This window comes from Dama dama, chromosome 18 (genome assembly GCF_033118175.1).
Source record: "Dama dama isolate Ldn47 chromosome 18, ASM3311817v1, whole genome shotgun sequence".
NCBI lineage: Eukaryota > Metazoa > Chordata > Mammalia > Artiodactyla > Cervidae > Dama > Dama dama.
The window spans coordinates 28,686,852-28,712,097 of NC_083698.1; the positions used below are offsets into that span (position 1 = coordinate 28,686,852).

Consider the following 25,246-nt stretch of genomic DNA (forward strand, 5'->3'; position numbering starts at 1 on the left):
TCATTTGTATTCAAATACACAGCTCTTCGGAAATGAGATAAAACAATGTCTTTTTCTCTATTATTTTTAAACAGCCAACCTGAAATTAAATTTGATAAAATATTATTGACTCTTACCATGAACAAAATCAGAGGTATATCAACATTTTGTATTACAGCTACATTCTGGACCATAGCTTCTTAAACTTAAAAAAATATTGCATTGTCCTTCACTTTTTCTAGGAATCTCATATAAAATTGTAATACTTGTGTTTTCTTTTGCTTAAAGGTGTTACATTACTTTAACTCAATCCCTTCATCTCACCATGAGCGGGGCTCCAGCTGGCCCGGCTGGTACAGGGAAAACAGAAACCACCAAAGATCTTGGCCGTGCCCTTGGCATGATGGTTTATGTGTTCAATTGTTCAGAGCAAATGGACTACAAAGTAAGTTATAAAATGATACAGCCTAGTAGTATTATTCCTCATCTGGAATGATTCAAACTAACACCTTAAAACTCTTTTCTGTTAATAAATTCTTAATGCCTCACTTCATCGTTTAGTCCATAGGAAATATCTATAAGGGGTTGGTGCAGACAGGAGCCTGGGGCTGCTTTGACGAGTTCAATCGAATCTCCGTGGAAGTTCTGTCAGTGGTGTCAGTGCAAGTGAAAACGATACACGATGCCCTCAGAAACAGGAAACAGAGGTGAGCGGCATGTGGCTTCTTCCTATTGGTCCAAGTAGAAAGAGCTCCATGCAGCAATGGAGGAAACCTCACCTCCACAGTCTCTGACTGCCTCTCCCTGTCCCATGAGATGGATAGAATGAGAGTGACTGGTTAATTGTGAAGAATTATTTTAAATAACCCCACATGTCTTTACAGTGGTGTTTGAGCGTTGAATATAAGAAAGGTGTATCACATTACTTTGATTACTTAAAGAACAAGCACCTTCTGCAACACTGAATCCCATTATCAATTCTCAGTCCTGATCTTACTTGACCTTCTGGCAGCATTTGACACCATCTCTCCCTTCTACGTGATACACTTTCTTCACATAGATTTGAAGATCCCACATCCTCCCAGTTTTCCCTCATCCTCAGGGCTGCTCGTTTGCTGATTTCTTCTTGACTATAAAATGAGGGGAAAATAAAATAAGATAAAAAGAGGGGAAGCCTAGTATCCATCTAATAGATTATCGTGAAAATTAAATGCAGAGCACTTGGGCAAGTGCCTGACACATAGCACCATGTCAGTGTTATTGTTCAGTTGCTAAGTCATGTCCAACTATTTGTGACCCCATGGAATGCAGCAAGCCAGGCTTCCCTGTCCTTCACTGTCTCCCAGAGTTTGCTCAAACTCATGTCCATCGAGTTGGTGGTGCCATCCAGTCATCTCATCCTGTATCTCCCCCTTCTCTGCCTACCTTTAATCTTTCTTTGCATCAGGTGGCCAAAGTATTGGAGCTTCAGCATCAGTCCTTCCAATGATTATTCAGGGTTGATTTTCCTTTAGGATTGACATTCCTTTAGGATGTCGCAATCTTTGGGTCTTGTCTTTTCTCTCTCTCTATTCATCCCTTGATCATTTCATTTAGTCTCATGGCTTTCAGTGCCGTGTCAATGGTGCTGGCTACTGGCTGCCCAGATCTCCTTTCTCTGATATCTAGACTTACATAGACAATGTCAGCGATTGTCTTGGGGCATCTTAGGACTCAATTTGAAGTCTCATTGGCCTGTCATATTTAATAGATCCAAAGTCAAAATCTTGGTCCTTGCACTAACACCTGCATTATTAGTTATCTTGTCCTAGTAGAATACACCCTCACATTCTTCCAGTTATTTGGGTCAAATAGATCTAGAACCTAATCACTTCATAACTTGATGCCACACTCTGAGAGACAGAACATGAGTGGGACTTAGGGTTTGATGGATTCGTTTGCGAAATCAGTATTGCAGTACCCAATTGTGGTTTTCTTCATACCATTTTTTGTATAAATTGCCATCTCATGTATCTGGCCTACCCTTTGATGCCCATTTTTAGGGTATTTTGCTCAGCTAGCTTTTATCCGTAAAAATGTCAGTCTCCCATTAGGGAAGGATCATCCAGTCCCTTGAAACTGTGAAGCAACTACAGAAGTTTCCAGTTATTTTAGATACATCTGAATATTTCTACCTTGTAGGAAGATTCTCAGTCCTTCTGCCACATGGCTCTGGGAAAACAGTTTCCTGTGACCAGGTGTCTGCTGCCTTGCCTGCCCCTGATCTAATGGTATGCTACAGAAGTAAGGTTATTCCCCTGTGATTTCCAGACATTTGATTTAGCGTTTAGTCAAAATCTCCTTATTCAATATAACCCAGATGCCTTTGAGGCCATCCTTTCTTACAGAGAGTGAGATAACTGACCAATGTAAGGACTTGTAAAAATTCCCAATCAGGATCTCCTCCATCTCTGTGCATATATGTGAGCTGGTCATCCTCATGCTGGCCCATGTATAGACTGCTAGGTTCCTTCATGATTTCCTGAGTTCCATGACATTCTGTTTCTGTTTGAGGATTTGAGAGATGAGACCATGCCTAGCCACAAAGCCTTCCAGCATCTTGCTGTCTCCCTCCAACCCCACACCCCGAGGTCCCTGCCCTTGACTCGTGGCTGTCCCTGCTGTGAGTAATGGCAGAGCGCTCAGCCACCCATCTGTCCTGCTGCCATAGCTGCCTGCCAGGCCTGTCTGCCTTCCCCAACCTGACCCTCTGGGAGTGAAGATTTCTCCATTTGTACCTTGACTATATACAGTCCACCTCCTCGTCATTGTCTGGCATCTAAGAAACAGTCCTAAAATTGGCATTCTCTTATCCCTCTTGTATTTGATGATGGAGGCCCAGGTCCTTCATCACTTCAGCCCTGAAGTTTCTCAACAAGAGAAAGCCTTATATGTGTTTCGTTTGCTGCTATTGTTTTTCAGTCGCCCAGTCGTGTCTGACTGGTTCATGCCAGACCTCCCTGTCCCTCACCATCTCCCGAAGTTTGCCCAAGTTCATGTCCACTGCACTAGTGATGCCATCCAGCCATCTCATCCTCTGTGGCCCTCTTCCCCTTCTGCCCTCAATCTTTCCCAGCATCAGGAACTTTTCCAGTGAGTCAGCTGTTTGCATCAGGTGACCAAAATACTGGAGCTTCAGCATCAGTCCTTCCAATAAGTATTCAGGGTTGATTTCCCTTAAGTTTGACTGGTTGGATCTCCTTGCTGTCCAAGGGACTTTGAGAAGTCTTCTCAAGCACCACAGTTCAAGGGCATCAAGTTTTGGTGTTCTGCCTTCTTTGTGGTCCAGCTTTCACAGCCGTACGTGACCACCGGGAAGACCATAGCCTTGACTAAACAGACTGTCGGTCCGTTTCAGTAATGTCTCTGCTTTTCAACATGCTGTCTAGGTTTATCATAGCTTTTCTGCCAAGAGGCAGTCGTTCTGATTTCATGGCTGCAGTCACCATCCTCAGTGATTTTAGAGCCCAGGGAGAGGAAATCTGTCACTACTTCACCTTTTCCCCTTATATTTGCCGTGAAGTAATGGGGCCAGATGCCATTATCTTAGTTTTTTTTTTAATATTTAGTTTTAAGCCAGCTCTTTCACTCTCCTGCTTCAACCTCATGAAGAGGCTCTTTAGTTCCTCTTCACTTTCTGCCATCAGAGTGGTATCATCCACATATCTGAGGTTGTTGCTGTTTCTGTTCATGATGTTCTCACAGCGCGTATACTGGAGTGGTTTGCCATTCCCTCCTCCAGTGGAACTCTCCACTATGACCTGTCCGTCTTGGGTGGCTCTACATGGCATGGCTCATAGCTTCACTGAGCTACACAAACCCCTTTGCCACAGGACAGTGCTCCATGAAGGGGCTGTTTCGTTTACCGCCATGGGAAAGTTTTTCCCTTCAGCTTGTCCTTCCATTTGGTTCCTACAGGCCTTTATGCTCCATCTCCCTGGCCTTCAACAGCCCAATGGTCCTGTTAAAGCTTTCTGAACATAGCCGTAGTCATAACTAACATCTGTTGAGTATTTACAATGCTCCAGGCACTGTACGGTCTCCCCAGTGGCTCAGTGGTCAAGAATCCGCCTGCCAAGGCAGGAGATATGGGTTTGATCCCTGGGTCGGGAGGATCCCCTGGAGGAGGAAATGGCAACCTACTCCAGCACTGTTGCCTGGGAAATCCCATGGATGGAGGAGCCTGGCAGGCTACAGTCCATGAAGTCGCCAAGAGTTGGAGGTGACTGAGCGGATAAGCAGGCACGCACATAAATGCAGACACTGTACTCTTAGCCATTTATATACATAATCTCTTAATCATCATATAATCCAATCATATTATTTTTATCTTCCCCGCCTTTTGTATTGGATGCGGGAATGGAATATGCCTAAAGTGATATATCTGGTCTCTGGCTCCCAGTCTGGCCCCAGAGCTAGCTGTCATAAGCACCACAGTATTCAGAAGTATCTGACTCTGTGTGACCCCATGGACTGAGGCCCTCCACACCTCACTGTCCATGGGATTCTTCAGGCAAGAATACTTGAGTGAGTTGCCGTGTCCTCTCCTCCAGGGCATCTTCCCAACCCAGGGATCGAACCCACAATCTCTTATGTCTCTTGCGTTGGCAGGCGGGTTCTTCACCACTAGCACCACCTGGGAATCCCACCTCTCAATGGTGGTCAGTAGATATTTGTTGAATAAGTGGGAGGGAAGGAGAGATGGAGGGTGAGCACACAGACAAGGTAACGACTGAACAAAAAGTCCCTTCCTTCTCTGAGCTGGACATTCTCCATCTGTACCACATCACATTCAAGAAATTGCAGCCCATGTTTAAGTCAAAGATGGCATCACCTTTCATTAACTGATAAAATAGTCAAGTCCTCATTTTTATATTCTTGCACACTGTGGCCATGCTAAAATACAAAGGAATACTTGCCATATTTGTAATTCCTTTGGGGGAAGGGAGTGTATTTTTAATAAACATGCTTCAAGATATTCAAAATATGTATGCTTATGAATTTTAAAGAAAATTACACAGCATAAACAGCTTCCTAATAATAATTTGCATTTTGCAGTGGTTTGCATTTGTCAATGTGCATTGATATTCAATGAACACATTTAATTCCATCAGCATTCTTCTTCTGGTAGATTTGTATTTCTTGGCGAAGCTATCATACTGAAGCCATCAGTCGGAATATTTATCACTATGAACCCAGGATATGCTGGTCGAACTGAATTACCAGAAAATCTCAAAGCTCTTTTCAGGCAAGTGTTATGCTTTGTGGTTTAGCATCTGGAGCGCTCATGCCACCTAACGTTGCTGGTTTGCACTGTTAAATGATTTGTTTTTACTCGAGAATTTCTATGGAAAACCCCTAATTGTTTCTTTGGGATCCCTTTATAGAGAGAACTTTCACCATGATAAATTAACTCTTGTGAAATATGAAATCAGACCTCAAAATTGTTACATAAAAGTTACGTGGTACATTGAACATTTAATACTAGCTCTTATTATATTCATAATAAAACAATTTTATTATAAACATAATTTTCACAAAGTACAGACTATTTGGAAAATATGAAACTGAATAAAGAAAAAATTACAATTTTATCACCTAGAAATATGATTGTTGTATTCTTTCTAGTCTCATAATTCCTGTTTTATGAGTTTAAGTTATTAGATTAGGCATGATTTTCATTTAATTCTCATTTAATGTGTTGACATAAGTAGTTTGTCACATTACTGAAAATTCTTTAGAAATACCATTTCTTTGTAGCTCCAAAATGGCCTCTCCCTTGCCTCATCCATAACCTTAACCATTCCCTATTGTCTGACATGGAGGGCTTGTGTTTTTCTTTTCAGTTCTTTATGGTCACAAAATAGCAGACTGTAAACATCCCTTCACATGAAGCTTATTACCCAGAATAGATTTCTTCATGTAGAATTACTTGGTGAATGGCTAAAGTCTTTACTGACAACCTGCTTTCCAAACATACTCTGCCAGTTTATACACTTAGGGCAATCTGTCAGAGAACTTGTGCTGTTGCATCTGAACCCATTCTGTTTAACTCATGTTTTAAATCAGCTTTGTTTCCTGCAATAAAATGCACCCACCTAAGTATCCAGTTGGTGGAAACACTACCACTCCAGTCAAGATGTGGAATGTTTCCGACACCCCTGGACGTTCTCCTGTGCCTCTTTGAAGTTAATCCCCCATATCACTGATGTCCTTTCGGTGACTCAAGGTTAAATTTGTCTTTCCTAGAGTTGACGTAAATGAAACCATGCTGTGTGTACCCATTTGTATTGCCTTCTTTCCTTGAAGATTATGACTTGGAGATTTATCAGAGTTATCCAGTGCATCAGTAGTTTGTTCTTTTTTGTTCCTAATGAGTATTCTACTGGAGAGGCATACTTCAGTTTGTTTATCTAGCCTCTGGTTGATGTATATCTCCAGTTTGGGATGATTATGAATACAGCTGCTATGGACATTCATGTACAGTCTTTGTGTGAATATATGTTTCTTTGGGGTAGATATCTATGAATGGAATTGGTAAGTCAAATGGCAGATGTATGTTTGAGTTTATTAAAAGCTGCAAATCTATTTTCTAAGATGGCTGTACCATTTTATACCCTCACCATCAACATAGAACAATTGTTCTACATTCTTGTTAAAACTTGATATTATCAGTCTTTTTAGTTTTAACCAACCTAGTAAATAGGAGATGGTATATCATTGTGGGTTTAACTTGTATTTCCATGATGGCTAATAATGTTGAGCATCTTTCCATGTAACTTACTGGCCATTCCCATACCCTCTTTTGTGAAGTGCTGTATTCTGCATACAGTTTCTTTGTTGAATACACACATTGCAAGTATTTTCCCCTCAATTTATGACTTGCTTTTTCATTTTCTTAATGGTGTCCATCAAAAATAGAAGTTTTAAATTCAATGAAATATAGTTTTCGATTTGTTTCATGGTTTTTAGAAATATCCTAGTTAAGACCATTTGACTCACGACAGGTTGCAAACTTTTTCCACTATGTTTCTTTTAGAAATTAAAAAAAAAAAAAAATAGTTTTCATATGACTCCCTTCTTTTTTGTTAATATGTCAAACTATATTCATTGATTGTTCAGATGCTACACAGTTCTTCAGTGTTACATCCCTGAGATAAACTCCACCTGGTCAGGAGTTATTATTTTATCTGTGTTGTTGGATTCAATGTATCACTATTTAGTTGAGGATTTTAAAATCAGTGCCATGAGGGGTGTTGGTCTGTAGCGTCCTTTCTTGTCATATCTTCATCTGGTTTTGGACCCAGGTAATGCTGATCCCATGAATGACTTGACATATGTCCCCTTCTCTGTTTTCTTCAGAGTTTTGTAGGGTTGGTATTATTTATCCCCTATTTGATAGAATTAATCAGTGAAGCCTTACATATACTTGGGCTTAGATTTTTCTTTGTTGGAATCATTTTAGTGATCAATTCAGTTTCTTTAAAAGATATAGATATTTTTTCCTTGAATTAGTTGTGATTTGCATCATTTAAGGGATTTCTCCATGTTATCAAACTGTTGAGTTTATTGGCATTAATTTGTTCCTAATATTCTCCTATTATCTCTGGTGATGTCCTGAAATCCATGTCTGATAAAGGTAATTTGTATCTTATTTCCATTTGTTTCCTTGATGAGCTGGAGGCTTATCAGTTTTATTTTTTAAAAGTTCTTCCATGTTTGTCAGATGTGTCTTTGTTCACGGTCTACCTTCAAAATAATATACTACTTCACATAGAATGGAAGAACCTCCGTAGTTTTTAGTGTGATTTCTTTCAACTCTGTCAAGCTTAAAATTTGCTTGTTCATCCATCTAGATGTTTAAGCATATTTCATTTGTATTTTCTTTTAATTTTTAGAGTATGACTTTTTAAATGTACTTCATCTATTAAGGTCTTATTTTGGTAGGTAACATGAAATGAGTGTTTAAACAGAATTCTTTTCCCTATTATTCAGTTATTCTAATACCCTTTAGTGAATGTCCTTGTTTTCTCATATAATAGCTTTCTCTCCAGCAATTCTATAATGCAATTTATTGCAATAGCAATTTTATAATGTCTCTTTTTCCTTGAAAAAAAAATTCTAGAAAATAACTGTCCTGGAAATCAATGTAATAATTGCAGAATATTTCCATTTGAAAATTGTAGCTCTCTCCAGTTTTTTTACATTTGTATTCCAGTTCATCTTGTACAGGTTTTCATTTGGGTCTTAACATTTGGAAATTATTTTGTGAAGTCTTCATAAATTTGGCTTAAATAAGTACAGCATCATCTGTGTATGGGACGAGTATTGATCTCAGCAAAGTGTGAAGGACGATTGGGTGATGCCTGTGGTATTCATGAGTGGAGGCAGCATGCCTGAGCCTGAAGTATCACGGCTCCACTGCTTACCCAGTCGTGTGCTTGTACTGCTCAGAACCCTAGTTTGCACCTCAGTAAAGTACAGACAAGAACAGTTGAGAGAATTAAGTGAGAAAGTGCAGAAAACCTGTAGCATCCCTTATGGTACGCAAAATACTCTTTGAGTATTAGTTGGCAATATTTGTGGAAGTACCCGTTAAGCAAATTTGCTAGCCTTTTCTATCCTGTATTTACTTAGATACTGTGGGAGAAATTGTGGGGCTACTTGAGGTAGAAGTAGTCAATAACATAGATCCAGAGAGACTCGGGAATTTTTAGGATGAAAAATTAGACATGCACACAATAGACCATAATAATATTTATAAAAACAGATGGGTAAATATTACTGGGATACATGCTATAAAATACATGCCTTAAAAAGTCTTAAGATTCAGGCTTATTTACCTGTTTACTCTAGCTCCTTCTTGGCACTGAACTTCAGTTGAGTAGGATTTTTTCAAATGTTGCTTTTAATGGCAGTTGTCTTGTGAGGACTTTTTGAAAGTCCCCCACCCCCAAAAAAGGGAATTTGAAAGTTATTTTTCAGTAAGTTTTCATCTTAAAAATCTGGTCAAGCTGGCCACAAGCAGTGTTGGGAATGACTGGTATGAGCTTGATAGTGCTGATGATTAACTTGTCATGAATTTTGTGGGGTTGGTTGTTCGGTACAGATACTAATAAAAAGCTAAATTATATAAACTTTTGACTAACACCTATGAAAGACAAAGGTGCTAAACATCCAAATTCATTATTTCCTAATTAGTTTCCTCTATTTTAGTAACACTTATGCTGTTAGGTTACTTGTGTCTGTTGTGCATGTATGGTGGCGTGCAACCTCATTGCGTGTTAGCTCCACGTTCAGTGATACTGTGTTGGTAGATGAAATCAGCCATGGTGGACATACTGATTCTTTGAAAGTCAGCAAGTGCTATTTTTTGGAGAGTCAGTTGTTAACTGTTTACCAGCACAGCACTGGCTACAGATAAAGGCTGACCTCTAGCACAAAACATCACTTACCTTTCTGCAGTGACAACTTAAAATGGAAGTTTCCTGAACGTGCCCACAGATTTCCTTTCAACTCCTACATGTGTGCTTCTGACATTTTCAGATTTTCCGCCTTTGTCTATGTGTCCAGTAGCTCCTGGGCATTTTTTAGTTGAAGTGAAGGGTCTTGTTACCTGAGATTGACAGAGGTGATTGTGACCTGCTTGGGAATGACTAGAATGTGGGTATGCATTAATCACTTGGTTTCAGCAATTTGTACTTATTTCCTTATCACATTTTAAAACAAAATTTCATATTTACTTTGTAGACCCTGTGCCATGGTGGCCCCAGACATCGAGCTAATCTGTGAAATCCTGTTAGTTGCTGAGGGTTTTGTGGACGCGCGCTCATTAGCCCGCAAATTTATCACGTTGTACACGCTCTGCCGGGAGCTCCTGTCCAGGCAGGTGAGAGTCTGTTGTTACTTTTTCCTGCTTGTTAAACCCCATGAAAACAGCTTCCGAAGTACGGATGCTGGGCAATTTATCACTCATATTACAGTTAGACGCTCAGGAATAGTTTTATATTTTCCCTTAAATTTTGAAAATCTATGCTTTACAAGTTCTTCATTTTTAAAAAATTAAACACATGAGACAAATTTGAAGGTTTTGTATGTATCTAATACAGTTTTATCAATGGGCTATGTGATTGTTTTTAAATGTTATCAGTGCTATAATTAGATATGAGTTTTATGATGCCTCTCTTTCTTGGTGGGACTGTTATCTTCCAGGGAAAGAGGGTAGGAGTGTTCATAAGACCCAGGGAAAGCTGATTTTCTGAAGAAACCCTCAAGAAATGTTAAGTTAAAGAGTTTCTCATTTTGTTGGTAGTTCTTTCTTTGAAGGTAGAGTTGACTTTTTTGTGTTTATATTTGCTCTGCAAGTCCCTAGCCTCTGAAATGGACCAAATTAATGTATACTTTATTCTCCAGTCAGTAGCTTCTTGCTGTTTAATTGAATCTGCTGATGGGTCAAAAAAAATGGCATCTATATCAACATCACCATTTTTAAATTTAGCTTTGTGGTCACCTTTGACTTCAGTCTTTTGGTGATCTTTTGGTAATTCCTAGTGATATTATTTTGCGGTTTTTCCCGGGTGTAAGTATTAAAATATCACAGTTACAACCATACACTTACTTATACTGCCAGATACACTCATTTAAAATTACCCATTGTTGGGATGAAATTTGAAGTCTGAGAGGCAAATGCGTGTGGAAAATGTTGATGACAGTGTTATATGAAATGAAGTGTAGTATACCAAACTGTAGATGTGATCTATAACTTGTGTGTATTTTATATGTTATATTGTGTGTTTTATGTATAAAGTGACTGGAAAATACATTATGACTTTTAACATTTGTTTCTGGGTAATAAGATTGTATTTTAGAATTTTTCCTTATTGTTTGTGATGACATTTTTTTTTTAATGAAACCATTTTAATTTTATAATGGAAAAACATCAGAAGAAATCAGTGTTACTGGATCCAGGATACATGTAGTCACAACCATACTGTATTCCCAGTACCATACTTAAACATTTAGTGAGCATTTCCTGTATTCAAGTAATAAATTTATTGCTGCTAATGAAGGGGGTAAACACAGAACAAATGAAACACTCAGATTTCTGTCTTAAAAAGATCTATTTAGGAGATTTAGTATACACGACATAAAAATTAGAAAGAAATGGAGGATGAAGAAAACTTATCATAGTTTCAAGGAAAAAGGAACCAGTATTTACGGAACAGGAACCATGTATTATCTTTATTATTTTAACAAAAACACTATGAACTTAGTCTTATTCATTCTATTTTACAGATGAGGAAACTGAGTCAATTACCTATCTGAAGCTCATGACTAATAAGTGGTGGGAACATGATTTTAATCCAGTCCTTTCTAATCCTATCTAGGACACCAGCAGCCAGTTATAGGAGGAAGATGCAGGGAGTAAAGGCAGAACAGGCAAGGAAAGAGTTTTCCAACTCAGAGAAGCCTCAGGGAGGGAATGAGGGGGAAGAAATTCATCCGGGACAGAAAAGCTGAGTTACGGACATAATCCTGATAGTTTTCTAAGCTGTGAGAATGGATTTTAGAAAAATCAGTAGACATTTTTGACCAAAGGAATAACATAATGAAAATGATGAAGATTATTTTAGCAGTTGTTTGCACTGTTTAAATGTTTAGAAGTGTTATCAAGTCACCTTTAAAAGAAAAATTGAAATATAGTTGATTTACAGTGTTGAGTTACTGTTGTACAGAAGTAATTCAGTTATACACACAAGCACGCACACGTGTGTATATAATCTTTTTCATATTTTTTCCATTATAGGTTATTAAAGGATGTTGATGATAGTTGTCTGTGCTACAGTAGGACCTTGTTGTTTATCTATTTGATATATAGTAATTTGTGTCTGCTAATCTCAACTCCTAATTTATGCTTCTCCCTCCACCCCTTTCCCTTTGGGTAACTGTAAGTTTGTTTTCTATGTCTGTGAGTCTGTTTCTACTTTATAAATAAGTTCATTTGTGTCATATTTTAGATTCAGCATGTAAGTGACATCCTGTGAGATTTGTTTTTCTTTGAGTTACTTCACTTAGTATGATAATCTCTCAGACCATACATGTTGCTGCAAATGGCATTATTTCATTATTTTTTTATGGCTGAAGTATTCTATTATATAAATGTATGTACACATCTTTATCCATTCTTCTGTCAGTGGATATTCAGTCTGCTTCCTATATTTGTTATTGTAAATAGTACTGCTGTGACGTACTAGTATCTTTGAAGTACATGTATCTTTCATACATTCTCTTCTTTAATAGTTTTACTGCAGTGACTTACCCCCTCCCCAATCTCTGTGGCCTCCAAATGTTGGTTCTTCCCCCTTCCTTCCCTCCTCAAGCCCTAGTTCTTTCTATATCAGTGGCTTTGAATTGATTTTTGCTGTGACCCACAGTAAAACATACTTTTTTCTATTGAGACTCAGTATACACATATGTGCATACACACAGGCACCCAAATACAACCGAAACAAAAGTCTTCATCAAGCACTTCTTACCATTAATGTTTGCAGTGCACTATGATATTTTTCATTGCATTATTTTCTATTTTAATACCAAGAAAAATGATGGTTAAGACCCACTACATTGGTTTTATTATCTACTAGTGGATGGAAGGGCATATTTATACTTACATGTGTTGCGCCACTGCTCTCAAGGCAGTAACTGGTTTTACTCCAACAACCTTGTCAAGTGGATGAATACTTCCATCTGCCTTTTTATAGATGATGATAGTAAGACTTGGAGAGCTTAAATGACTTTCCCTCAGACATAGCCAGGAGACATTAGAGAGAAGGGTTGTTTCTGTGTGGTTGTAGGTAGAAGGCCGTTTACAAACAACCACTCAGCTGATGCAGAATGTCTTTCCTGAGGCCCCTGCTCCATGCAGGGCACCATGCTAGGACCTAGAAGGCATACAGTCAACACGGGGTCTGTGCCCCAGGAGCTTGGAGCCTGTGCAGAAATCTTGTGCAGAGATAATGTAGAAATCTCAAAGAGGTGTCGGTTTAATCATTGAACGTATTTTAAAAATATTTTATTGGGGTAAAGTTGATGGACAATGTTGTGTTAGTTTCAGGTATGCAGCAAAGTGAATCTGCTCTACTCATATCCGTCTTTTTGCGATTCTTCTCCCATATCGGCCATTATGGAGTATTGTGTAGAGATCTCTGTGCTGTGCAGAAGGTCCTTATTAGTTATCTGTTTATATACAGTAGTGTATGTATCAATCTCAATGTCCCAGTTCATCCCTCCTCCACTCTTTACCTGCAGGTAACATCATAGGATATCACTTATGTGTGGAATCTAAAAAAGGGTTCAAATAAACTTATCTACAAAATAGAAATGAAGTTACAGATGTAGAAAACAAACTTAACAGTTACCGGGGGTAAGGTGACCGGACGGATAAGTTGGAAGACTGGGATTGACATATTACATATGCTACCATGTATAAAATAGGTAATTAATAAGGACCTGCTGTATGTTGTTGTTGTTGAATTGCTAAGTCATGTCCAGCTCTTTGTGACCCCATGGAGAGTAGCTCGCCAGGCTCCTCTGTCCATGGGATTTTCCACTGGAGTGAGTTGCCATTTCCTTCTCCAGAGGATCTTCCCCACACAGGGATCAAACCTGCGTCTTCTGCACTGCAGGCAGATTCTTTACCACTGAGCCACCGAATAAGTATACACAGGAAACTCTGCTCAATACTCTGTAATGATCTATATGGGAAAACAATCTAAAAAAGAGCAGATACATGTATATATATAATTGAATCATTCTGCTGTATGCTTGAAGCTAACACAACATTGTAAATCAGCTGTACTCCAATAAATTTTTTTTTTTTGTAGAGAGAGAGAGAGTAATGAGGGAGATTAGAGATCCAGGGCCAGGAGGAGATAGAATAGCAGGGCTCCAGGTGGACAAGAGGAGTGTGCTTGTGGTTGGAGGTAAAACATGGGAGTAATTGTAACTCTGAGTTGGCAAGTTTACTGAAAGAACAGAGGGAGGCAGGCAGGTGGAGCCTTGGGCAAATACTGCAACTAAACACCATGGAAAGAAGAGATTTGCTGACAGAGGCAGAAAATCAGTCAAAAGAAGCAGGACAGTGAAGGGACATGATTTTTAAAATTTCAAGGAGGGGAGAAAAATATTACTTTACATCGTCAAGACACGTGTTTAAGTGAATTCTTTTCTTTTAGCCTTAAGCTCTTCCTTCTGGAATGAGAATCTGAGTCCCTCATAAAGTTTTTGAAAGAATGTATCTGTGTTTTGATTTTAGGATCATTATGATTGGGGACTTCGTGCTATTAAATCTGTCTTGGTTGTAGCTGGCTCCCTGAAACGAGGAGATAAAAATAGACCTGAAGATCAGGTACTGCAGTGCTAATATGATTTTGTTGAATGAATAACTAAATGGCTTCGTACAAAGAAAAGTGTATGTATGGATGGTGGGTTATACATACCACAACTTTTAAAAAGGATCACATCTATTTTTAATACAGGATATTTTGAGGACTGGCATTTCTTACGTTATATACAAGACTACAAGTATTTTTGAATAAAAGGATATGAATATATGAAAGAAACTGTGATTTTATTAAGTGCTTTTGAAATATCAGCCACAAAAAGTATTTGGACAGTTGTAAATAATTCAGTAATCACTGTTTGATTTTCTCTGAGGAGCACTTAGAAAATCTGATTGAGTTGGGATATTAATCCTAAAAATGTCAATGAAGACATAATCTAATGGGAGAAAGTATGTTCATTTCATGGAATGAACAGGAAGAAAGCAACAGGAAGGATGCTTGCCTGACACCGATGAAATACTTAACTGGTTATTTAGAGAAACAAGGGGATGTTCCAGTCTCCTTCATGGGGAAAAACAATAACACCCACATAGTGCATTTTTCTCTATTAAACAAGTAGTGAGAGTAATTGATATACAGCCTTTGTATAGATGCAGTATGGCTTGCAATTTTGAAAAAAGATCTAGTCCTTTGAGTTTCTTTTCATGTTAAGGGATATTTATCATGTGAATTTCTGCTGCTTTTTTTCCAATCTTTCTCTTCCTCTCAGTCACAATTCATGATTGGGTCAAGATTGTCATATGTCTTTTTTCTTGCTATTTCTTGCTATATTTTTTTTTTTGTTGGGACAGTTACCTCTTTGTGTGAAAGTCATCCTGATGTTCAAATTACTGATTTTAATATCTAAAAGTGTCTTTGGTTTTCAACCAATACAGAATAAAAACCCAAGCTAAAAATGGATGGAATTGATCATTCTGAGATTTTCAGAGTATTTTGAATAAAATGATCTGATGGGCCTGGTGAATTTATATCCTGGAGTTTTAGGATTACAGACAAAAGCACCTCAGACCTTGTCTTAAGATCCAGATATTGTCAAGGAAGGGACAGGGCCCCTTGGCTGGCTTTAGTCTGAGGTTACCCATGGCATCAACAGAGTTCTCTCCTGTTCTGATATGTGATTTTGTAAGCAGTTACCCTCTCTGTAGATAGAATGCCATTCTAATAGAGAACAGGATCTATCTCGTGACTTAGATATGAAAATTAAAAATAACATCTTAAGCTGTTGAGGTGCTTGTTAGACCTTGTATCAGCTTTTTTTTTTTTTTTTTTTTTGTATCAGCTTTTTTATGAAAAGTTTTCTGTCTTCCTTTCTAGGTACTCATGAGAGCATTAAGGGACTTCAATATGCCTAAAATAGTGACTGATGACACCCCTGTGTTTTTGGGCCTCATTGGTGACCTGTTTCCATCCCTAGATGTGCCCCGGAGGAGAGCACCCGACTTTGAACGGATGGTCAGGCAGTCCACTGTGGAGCTCCGCCTGCAGCCTGAGGAAAGCTTCATCCTCAAAGTAAAAGGAGAATTCCCTTGTCATGGCAGCCCTTGGGATATTCAGTGCCCATAACTGCAGGGATGTGATGCTCAGCCAAAACATCACTTTACATATTCCACTGACCTTAAGATGCTCTTGATACATACATACTTTATAGCCTTCTAATATGGAAGTCTTTACTAAAGTAAATATAAAATATCATCCCATTTGTGAGAAGGTGAACATCTACAGATATGATTAAGTCATGGTTTTCAATGTGAACAGACTTTTCATCAGTTCATAAAACTCCTTGCTGATGTGCAGCAAGAATTAATTTTGCTATCTTTTCTCTCCATCTTAAGGAAGGGTGGAAGTAATAAAATCATTAGCACATGTTTGTAAGTGGGGAGAAATGTCCATATGTATGACATCATCTGACTTCCCAAAGGCTTGTGCATATGCTTGCTCATTTGGGATATAGTGAATATACATGAGTGTTAAAATACATAAAGGATATCAGTTTCAGATATTTCGGAGGCTGTGTCATTAGTTATAGATGATATTGGCCATATACTGTTTCTGGTCACAGTTCATGAGTGTTATTGATTTTCATACTCTAGCCATGTACCGAGTACTTCTGTACTTCACTTCTGCCTGTGCCCGTGACTCATTAACTAATTAATGGTTGTTCTTCATTCTCATCCCCATGTTCTACATTGGGAGATCCGGGAGAAACTATACTTCGCACTTGTTATCTCTGAATTTTCCCAGAATATAATGCTGCTGGTGGGGTCTGGCTTGAGTTGTAAGGAAAGAACTGGGTAAAAATGGGTAGATTTTTTTTAAAGGAAACTAGTGTCTGGTTGTTCGGTCTGTAGGTTGTTCAGCTTGAGGAGCTGTTGGCCGTGCGACACTCTGTCTTCGTCGTTGGAAATGCAGGCACAGGGAAGAGTGAGGTATGGTAAACATCGTTGAGCTTTCAGCCATGAAGCGAACAAAACTGGCCTAAGAGCGGGGCCTACATTCAGTTCTACTTGAGAGTTCCCTTCAGTGAATTTGCTCATAATTTGAGGTTAGAATCTGAGACTCTAATATTGCTCTCTGATCAATTGACATTCTTTTTCTTTATAATGAGGACAAGGAGAGAGGAATTACTAGAACACTGCACTCAAGGAAAGTAAATGAAGGAAGACTGGGCTTTCCACGTGAGATAGCATCCTATTCACACTTTTAGATGAATGCCCTCCTATCCTATGCATCTTTCAGTAATCTACCTGAATTCTTTTATCCAAAGTAAACATATTGAGAGACTCTAGAATAAGATACCCAGATTACAAGATTGGTTCTGCCCTACCCACATTTGTCAAAACTATTTTCTGGTATTTCCCAAGTTATCCTGGTTTCTCCTTCCCAAATCACTGAGCAAAACCCAAATAGTTTTCTTCAGTATCACTGTCTGTGGGGCCAAAGCAAAACTTGAAAAGAAATGGCGGAAGCAAAAGCCACGTTTTTGAGGTACCTGGTGCATGATGTATGATTTACTCTGTATGGTGATGAGAGTCCACGGCTGCTGTTATCCCCATTTTTAGTTCACTGCTTGATTTTGTTTGGTCTTACTGAGAGTCCTGGAAACATGCTTTTCTTGCTTGGCAGACAGTATAGGCAGAATTGCATGTGTTTTAATTGAGGGTGCTTGGGTAGAAACATATTTAGTAACCGGTGACTAAAAATAAGTGTAGTGCGCACATGCGACTTCAGGGCATGGATGTCTATAGAACTTGCCAATGTTTAGATCAGAACTCAAAAGTGGTACACTTGTAAAAGGAGGCCCGGTATAGGGCTTTTTTCTAGTGAAAAATGTAATAATTGAAATATTAAAGTAGATAACTAACTGATAGACCTGTAATTATTTTGTTAGAGTTAAGTTTCAGATATGGGCTATGGTGAAAGGAAGGATAAAATTAAGTTCTATCATTTTCAGTAGATTAATGGTTTCTAAAAATAGAAGCTTAATATTCCTAAGACATTCAATTTCTTTCATCTAGTCTTTGCTGATTCTGTTTCTGTTCTATTCAACCTTTACTTAGGCTGATAGAACTAGAGCACCAAAGCTTGGGGCCGTATTATTTAGCAATGTAGTATTCTGAGGTATTTGGCAATTGTTTGTCAGTCCTTTAAACCCCTGTGAGGCGATAAGGCTGATAATATCTAAAATAGAAGCCATGGCTTTTCAGAGAAAGCAAAAAGGATAGTTGGGCATCAGATACTTGGGTTAAGGCATCAGTTCATTAAGCAGATATGTATTAAGTGAAGGTGTTTTCTTGGTCTCAAAAATCACTGTGGACAGTGACTGCACCCATGAAATTAAAAGACGCTTGCTCCTTGGAAGGAAAACTATGACAAACCTAGATATACTAAAAAGCAGAGACATCAGTTTTCCAACAAAGGTTCATATAGTCAAAGCTATGGTTTTTCCAGTAACCATGTATGGATATAAGAGTTGGACCATAAAGAAGGCTGAGCACCGAAGAATTGATGCTTTTGAACTGTGGTGTTGGAGAAGACTCGTGAGAGTCCCTTGGACTGCAAGGAGATCCAACCAGTCCATCCTAAAGGAGATCAACCCTGAATATTCATTGGAAAGACTAAAATGCTGAAGCTGAAGCTTCACTACTTTGACCACCTGATACAGAGAGCTGACTCACTGTAAAAGACCCTAATGCTGGGAATGATTGAAGGCAGGAGGAGAAGGGGACGACAGAGGATGAGGGAGTTGGATGTCATCAAGTGATGTCCATGACTCAATGGACATGAGTTTGAGCAAACTCTAGGAGATAGTGAAGGACAGGAAAGCCTGGCATACTGCAGACCATGGGGTCGAGAAGAGTCAGACACAGCTGAGTGAACAGCAAAACAACATTAAGCATCTGTTCTGTGAATTCCTAGCCTCAAAGCTTCTTTTCCTCAATTACCTAGATCAGAGTTTCTCAGCTTCAGCACCACTGACATTTGGATCTGCTAAGTCTTTGTCTTGGGGGCTGGCCTATCATTGCAGAATATTGAGCAGCCGTCCCTGGCCTCTGCCCACAAGATGCCCAGCAGCACATCTTCTTCCCTCAGGTCAAGAGAGTCTCCTGTTGAAAACTTACTTCTCTGGGTCACCAGTTCTCACAGTAGAGCTAGGCAAGCATCATAGGCATCACCTAGGACCTTGTTAGAACTCAAATCGGTCCTACCTGAGACCTACTAAATTAGAAACTCTGAGACTGGGTCTGTTAGTCTGTTTGAATACCTTTTATGCACTTTGGATGCAGGCTAAATTTGAAGAACCATCTAAATAATATAGGCAGAGTGGATGTTAATATCATGCACAGGAATAACATGTACAAGCCTTTACTTTGCACACATGGTTAAAAATCTCAGTTGATGGTGACTTTCTCTCGTCTACATTGTTGAAAGAATCAGGTGAACTGATCCTCAGGGACTGAAGAATTAAAGTTTTCAAGATGGGAATGAAAATATACACATGTAAATGTTTTCCTATTCTCAGTACACTCATAATATATAGGAACATATAATACATAAGGAAAACCCTTCAGAAATCTTTTGCTTTTCATTTGGCTTACATTAGTATTAGTTTTCTTAGCTTTTTTTCCTTTTCTCCCCTAGATTTTGAGAACATTAAACCGAACATATGTTAACATGAAACAGAAACCCATTTGGAATGACTTAAACCCCAAAGCTGTGACAACAGATGAACTCTTCGGTTTCATACATCATGCTACCCGAGAATGGAAAGACGGCAAGTAGTAGTTCCCCTTTTGAAATGCTAAAAAATTCTTTTTTTTTTAAATCCAGAAAATCATTTCTTAGTTCAAGCCAATTTTAGTCATGGCTGAAGATTTAATGTTTATGGGTTGGCGTTATTGGAAATAGAGCAGCTCACAACAGCATTTATAACCTATAAATTAAACCTACATTTGAATAAGTGGTTGATTAGCATTCAGCAGGTTCATGCACAAAGCTGTGTATTTTATCCCCCATTATTTATGTCAGTGCTCCCTGTAAACCGGAAGAGAAGTCAACGCAAATGCTTCAAGAAATATTTATGCAGTACCTGATGCAAGACACTGACTTAAGTTCCAGAGTCCTTGGGACGTGTTTCTTGTCCTGAAACCATTTTTGCAGACAAGCAGATTCCTTTGTTTTGTTAAGATCAGTTCTTACATTCTCATTTCCATAAATGCACTAACCTTGTCATCATCCTTGAGTTCTTTCCCACCATACATTTCAACCTCACAGCAAATTCTGTTGGCTTTACCTTTAAAGTGTGTGTTGTATTCCAGTACTTCTCACCTTCTCTGTGAGTCCAGACCACCAACAGTGGGTCACACCTCATGGGTCTCCAAGAAGCTCATTTTCCATGCAGTAGACAGAGGCTCTTCAAGACGTTACTTCTCTGCTTGAAGTTTCCAGTGTGTTTCATCAGCATTAGGATCCAGCCTTTATCCAAAGCCTACAGGGTTCTATGTGATGGAGTCCCCCTTCCCCCATCTCTGACCTCATTTCTTGTTCTCTGCCTTTTACTTGCACATTATGTGCTCAGGCCTCCTTGCTCCTGCCCCAGATTGCCAAGCATCTTCCCTTCATGGGCCTTTGCGCTTGGTGTTCCCACTGTCTGCAGCAGTGGAGATGCGGGCATGGCATGCTCCCTCACATTACTGGAATGTCGGGTCAAATATCACATCAAAGAAGACCGTCCTGATGACCCTATCAGAGAAGCCAACTTCATCATTATCCTTCCTAATATCATGTACACACTGCTTCCTTAATTGTGGGACAATCAAAATGTCCTCTCGTAAGCTTTCTAGCTTTTTTTTTTTAAAGACTGTGGCAGGAAGGGAATAATAATGTTTACACTGAAAATATGTGGAAGCCTTTCAAATCATTGTCCATTAGAAACATTGCTGACATTTTTGTGAATTATAATGGCAGGTTCTGTTTTGACTGTCACTCATCTTTGCGCAAGATACTTCACAGAAAACAAAACCTTCCACATACGTGCCTCAATACAGTTTTTTTTTCACTGTAGTATTATATACTTGAGTTTTGAACACTCAGCAGCTATTAAATATGCCATGTAACATACATAGCAAGAAAGACTGTGAATTTAAAATGTTTTATCTTTACATCTTGTGAGATAATAACGTCTTACAATGCCAGTGAATGAATTTCTCAAAGAAATATATCACACTTCTGAATAGTTTATAATGATCTCTCTTGAAATGTTATGGAAAAACTGATAAAGGTGGAATAAGCTAATATTTGGCCCAAAATAGGTACTGAATATATGTGCATGGAAAAAAAAAAAGGATACTGTTTTCACTTGTATAACTACTGAGTTTCATGTACATTGCCTGCTGTAAGTCTCCACAAATGTTCTTCAAGGAAGGCACTTTATTTGATCTTTGGGGTTTCTTGGTGTGAGATGTTAAGCAACCTTCTCATGGAAGTGAAACTTGCCCAGTGATCTCGAGAGCCCAGGTATGGCTCGAAAAGCATTGCTGTTTGCCCACCTGATGAGGTGCAAACTTACTTAAAATAACTTCCAATACAGTTAACACAAATTTATTTTAGAAGTGAACAGCAATCTACCCCATTGTACATTAGGATTGTTTACTCTCAACTTACAGGTCTGTTTTCATCCATTCTGCGAGAACAAGCAAATCTTAGGCATGATGGACCAAAATGGATAATCCTGGATGGTGATATTGATCCCATGTGGATTGAATCACTAAACACTGTCATGGATGATAACAAGGTGAACTGAAATACTGTTTATCATAAAATGCATGTCTGAGATCTCTATACTTGCATGAGTTTCAATAGGACAATTTAAAATTGTGATATTTCAGATTCTACATAAAGTTTATTTTTTATGGTATTCATGCCTTTTTATGTAATCAACTGTTAAAACAAAAGTCTTAAATTTAGATACTTACCATAGTTGTTTAAAAGTTGGCAGGAGTAAGGGCATGTTGAAGAGTTTGTTCCTCAGGGGGTCAGTGAGCTCCCCTGGGGACCAACTGGTATCTTTATTCAGACTGCATTTCTACCTCGGGCAGTGATCATTTCTAACTTGGGCGGTGAGCTCATATGTAGCCTTCGGCACTTCTCCTGGGGGCGGGGGGAGGACTTCCTGCTGTTATGAAAAGTCAGCAGCCTCGCCTTTGCTCCCTGATGAAACGGCCACTTTTGTGCTGTGCTGCCGTGTCCAGGTGCTGACATTGGCCAGCAACGAGCGCATAGCTCTGACTCCCTCTATGAAGCTGCTCTTTGAGATTCATCACTTGAGGACGGCAACCCCAGCTACTGTTTCCAGAGCTGGTATTCTCTATGTGAACCCACAAGATTTAGGCTGGAATCCGTGAGTATGGCTTTTTTTTTTTTTAATTGTGGTAAAATGTACATAATGTCAAATTTACCATTTTAACCGTTTTTAAGAATAGGTTTCAATGGCATTGAGTACATTCACGTTGTAGTACAGCCATCATCACCATCAGGCTCCAGAACCTTTTTCATGTTCCCAAGCTGAAACCCCATAGTCACTAAACAGTACGCCTCCCAGCATCCCCAGCTCCTTTCTACTATCTATCTCTATGAATTTGAATACTCTAGGTACTTCTTATAAATTGAATCATATAATAATTGTCTTTTTGTGATGGGCTTATTTCACTTAGTAAAATGTCTTTTTTTTAAGAAAAAAGAATGCACAGAGTTGTTACATTTGTAACTGCTGCATTCAGAAGACACAGTTACTCAGAATTCTCTAGTCTGAATAAATTCTTGCAAAGTATCCCTACTATAATTTGTGATATGATGCTGTGCCCTAAAGTGTATTTTTTTTTTTTTTTTTACTAACAGACAATTTATTATGGCACATCAGCATGATTTCTGTTTAGATTATACACCACTACATTCTGTTAATCATTAGGTGTGACTGGATTTCTTTTACAGTTATTAAAAACTCTCAAATTTCTAAATCTGCAGAATAAAACTTATAAATAAAAAAATTCTTCAAAGTTTGTTTGTGTTACAGCAGGTGCCAGAATTTCATTTCTTTTTAAGGCTGAATGGAATAAATACCCAATGGAATATATATCAGTTCAGTTCAGTTGCTCAGTCGTGTCTGACTCTTTGCAACCCCATGAACCGCAGCATGCCAGGCCTCCCTGTCCATCACCAACTCCCGGAGTCTACCCAAACCCATGTCCATTGAGTTGGTGATAACATCCAACCACCTCATCCTCTGGCGTCCCCTTCTCCTCCCACCTTCAGTCTTTCCCAGCATCAGGGCTTTTCAAATGAGTCAGTTCTTCGCATCAGGTGGCCAAAATATTGGAGTTTCAGCTTCAACATCAGTCCTTCCAGGGAACACTCAGGACTGATCTCCTTTAGGATGGACTGATTGGATCTCCTTGCAGTCCAAGGGAGTCTCAAGAGTCTTCTCGAACACCACAGTTCAAAAGCATCAAATCTTTGGCACTCAGCTTTCTTTATAGTCCAACTCTCACATCCACACATGACTACTGCAAAAACCATAGCCTTGACTATATGGACCTTTGTTGGCAAAGTAATGTCTCTGCTTTTTAATATGCTCTCTAGGTTGGTCATAACTTTCCTTGCAAGGAGTAAGTGTCTCTTAATTTCATGGCAGTAGACACCATCTGCAGTGATTTTGGAGCCCCCCAAAAAATAAAGTCAGCCCCTGTTCCCACTGTTTTCTCATCTATTTGCCATGAAGTGATGGGACCGAATGCCATGATCTTAGTTTGCTGAATGTTGAGCTTTAAGCCAGCTTTTTCACTCTCCTCTTCACTTTCATCAAGAGGCTCTTTAGTTCTTCTTTACTTTCTGCCATAATGATGGTGTCGTCTGCATATCTCAGGTTATTGATATTTCTTACAGCAATCTTGATTCCAGCTTGTGCATAATCCAGCTCAGCATTTCTCATGATGTACTCTGCATATAGGTTAAATAAGCAGGGTGACAATATACAGCCTTGATGTACTCCTTTTCCTATTTAGAACCAGTCTGTTGTTCCATGTCCAGTTCTAACTGTTGCTTCCTGACCTGCATACAGATTTCTCAGGAGGCAGGTCAAGTGGTCTGGTATTTCCATCTTTTGAAGACTTTTCCACAGTTTATGGTGATCCACACAGTCAGAGGCTTTGGCAGTCAATAAAGCAGAAATAGATGTTTTTCTGGAACTCTCTTGCTTTTTCGATGATCCAGCGGATGTTGGCAATTTGATCTCTCGTTCCTCTGCCTTTTCTAAATCCAGCTTGAACATCCGGAAATTCACAGTTCACATATTGTTGAAGCCTGACTTGGGAGAATTTACTGTACTAGTGTGTGAGATGAGTGCAATTGTGCAGTAGTTGGAGCATTCTTTGGCATTGCCTTTCTTAGGGATTGGAATGAAAACGGACCTTTTCCAGTCCTATGGCCACTGCTGTATTTTCCAAATTTGCTGACATATCAAGTGCAGCACTTTCACAGCATCATCTTTTAGGATTTGAAATAGCTCAACTGGAATCCATCATCTCCACAAGCTTTGTTCGTAGTGATGCTTCCTAAGGCCCACTTGACTTCACATTCCAGGATGTCTGGCTCTAGGTGAGTGATCACACCATCATAATTATCTGGGTTGTGAAGATCTTTTTGTACAGTTCTTCTGTGTATTCTTGCCACCTCTTCTTAATATCTTCTGCTTCTGTTAGGTCCATACCATTTCTGTCCTTTATTGAGCCCATCTTTGCATGAAATTATCCTTTGTATCTCTGATTTTCTTGAAGAGATCTCTAGTCTTTCTCATTCTATTGTTTTCCTCTATTTCTTTGCATTTATCACTGAGGAAGGCTTTCTTATCTCTCCTTGCTATTCTTTGGAACTCTGGATTCATATGGGTATAGCTTTCCTTTTCTCCTTTGCTTTTTGCTTGTCTTCTTTTCTCAGCTATTTGTAAGGCCTCCTCAGACAGCCATTTTGCTTTTCTGCATTTGTTTTTCCTGGGGATGATCTTGATCCCTGTCTCCTGTACAATATCATGAACCTCCATCCATAGTTCATCAGGCACTCTGTCTATCAGATCTAATCCCCTAAATCTATTTCTCACTTCCACTGTATAATTGTAAGGAATTTGATTTAGGTCATATCTGAATGGTCTAGTGGTTTTCTCTACTTTCTTCAATTTAAGTCTGAATTTGGCAATAAGGAGTTCATGATCTGAGCCACAGTCAGCTCCCAGTCTTGTTTTTGCTAACTGTACAGAGCTTCTCCATCTTTGGCTGCAA

At 39.0% G+C, this 25,246-nt stretch overlaps 1 protein-coding gene across 1 annotated transcript in view; it reads left to right on the forward strand.

The window, feature by feature from the left end:
• DNAH11 (dynein axonemal heavy chain 11) overlaps positions 1 to 25,246 on the forward strand; it is a 353,936-nt gene that overhangs the window by 124,411 nt on the left and 204,279 nt on the right. The window contains exons 33-42 of the mRNA XM_061165046.1: positions 268 to 424; positions 541 to 686; positions 5,150 to 5,266; positions 9,769 to 9,907; positions 14,333 to 14,425; positions 15,735 to 15,929; positions 16,769 to 16,846; positions 19,560 to 19,696; positions 21,561 to 21,711; positions 22,169 to 22,317. Coding sequence (XP_061021029.1) covers positions 268 to 424; positions 541 to 686; positions 5,150 to 5,266; positions 9,769 to 9,907; positions 14,333 to 14,425; positions 15,735 to 15,929; positions 16,769 to 16,846; positions 19,560 to 19,696; positions 21,561 to 21,711; positions 22,169 to 22,317 — 1,362 coding nt within the window. The remainder of the gene's footprint in view (positions 1 to 267; positions 425 to 540; positions 687 to 5,149; positions 5,267 to 9,768; positions 9,908 to 14,332; positions 14,426 to 15,734; positions 15,930 to 16,768; positions 16,847 to 19,559; positions 19,697 to 21,560; positions 21,712 to 22,168; positions 22,318 to 25,246) is intronic.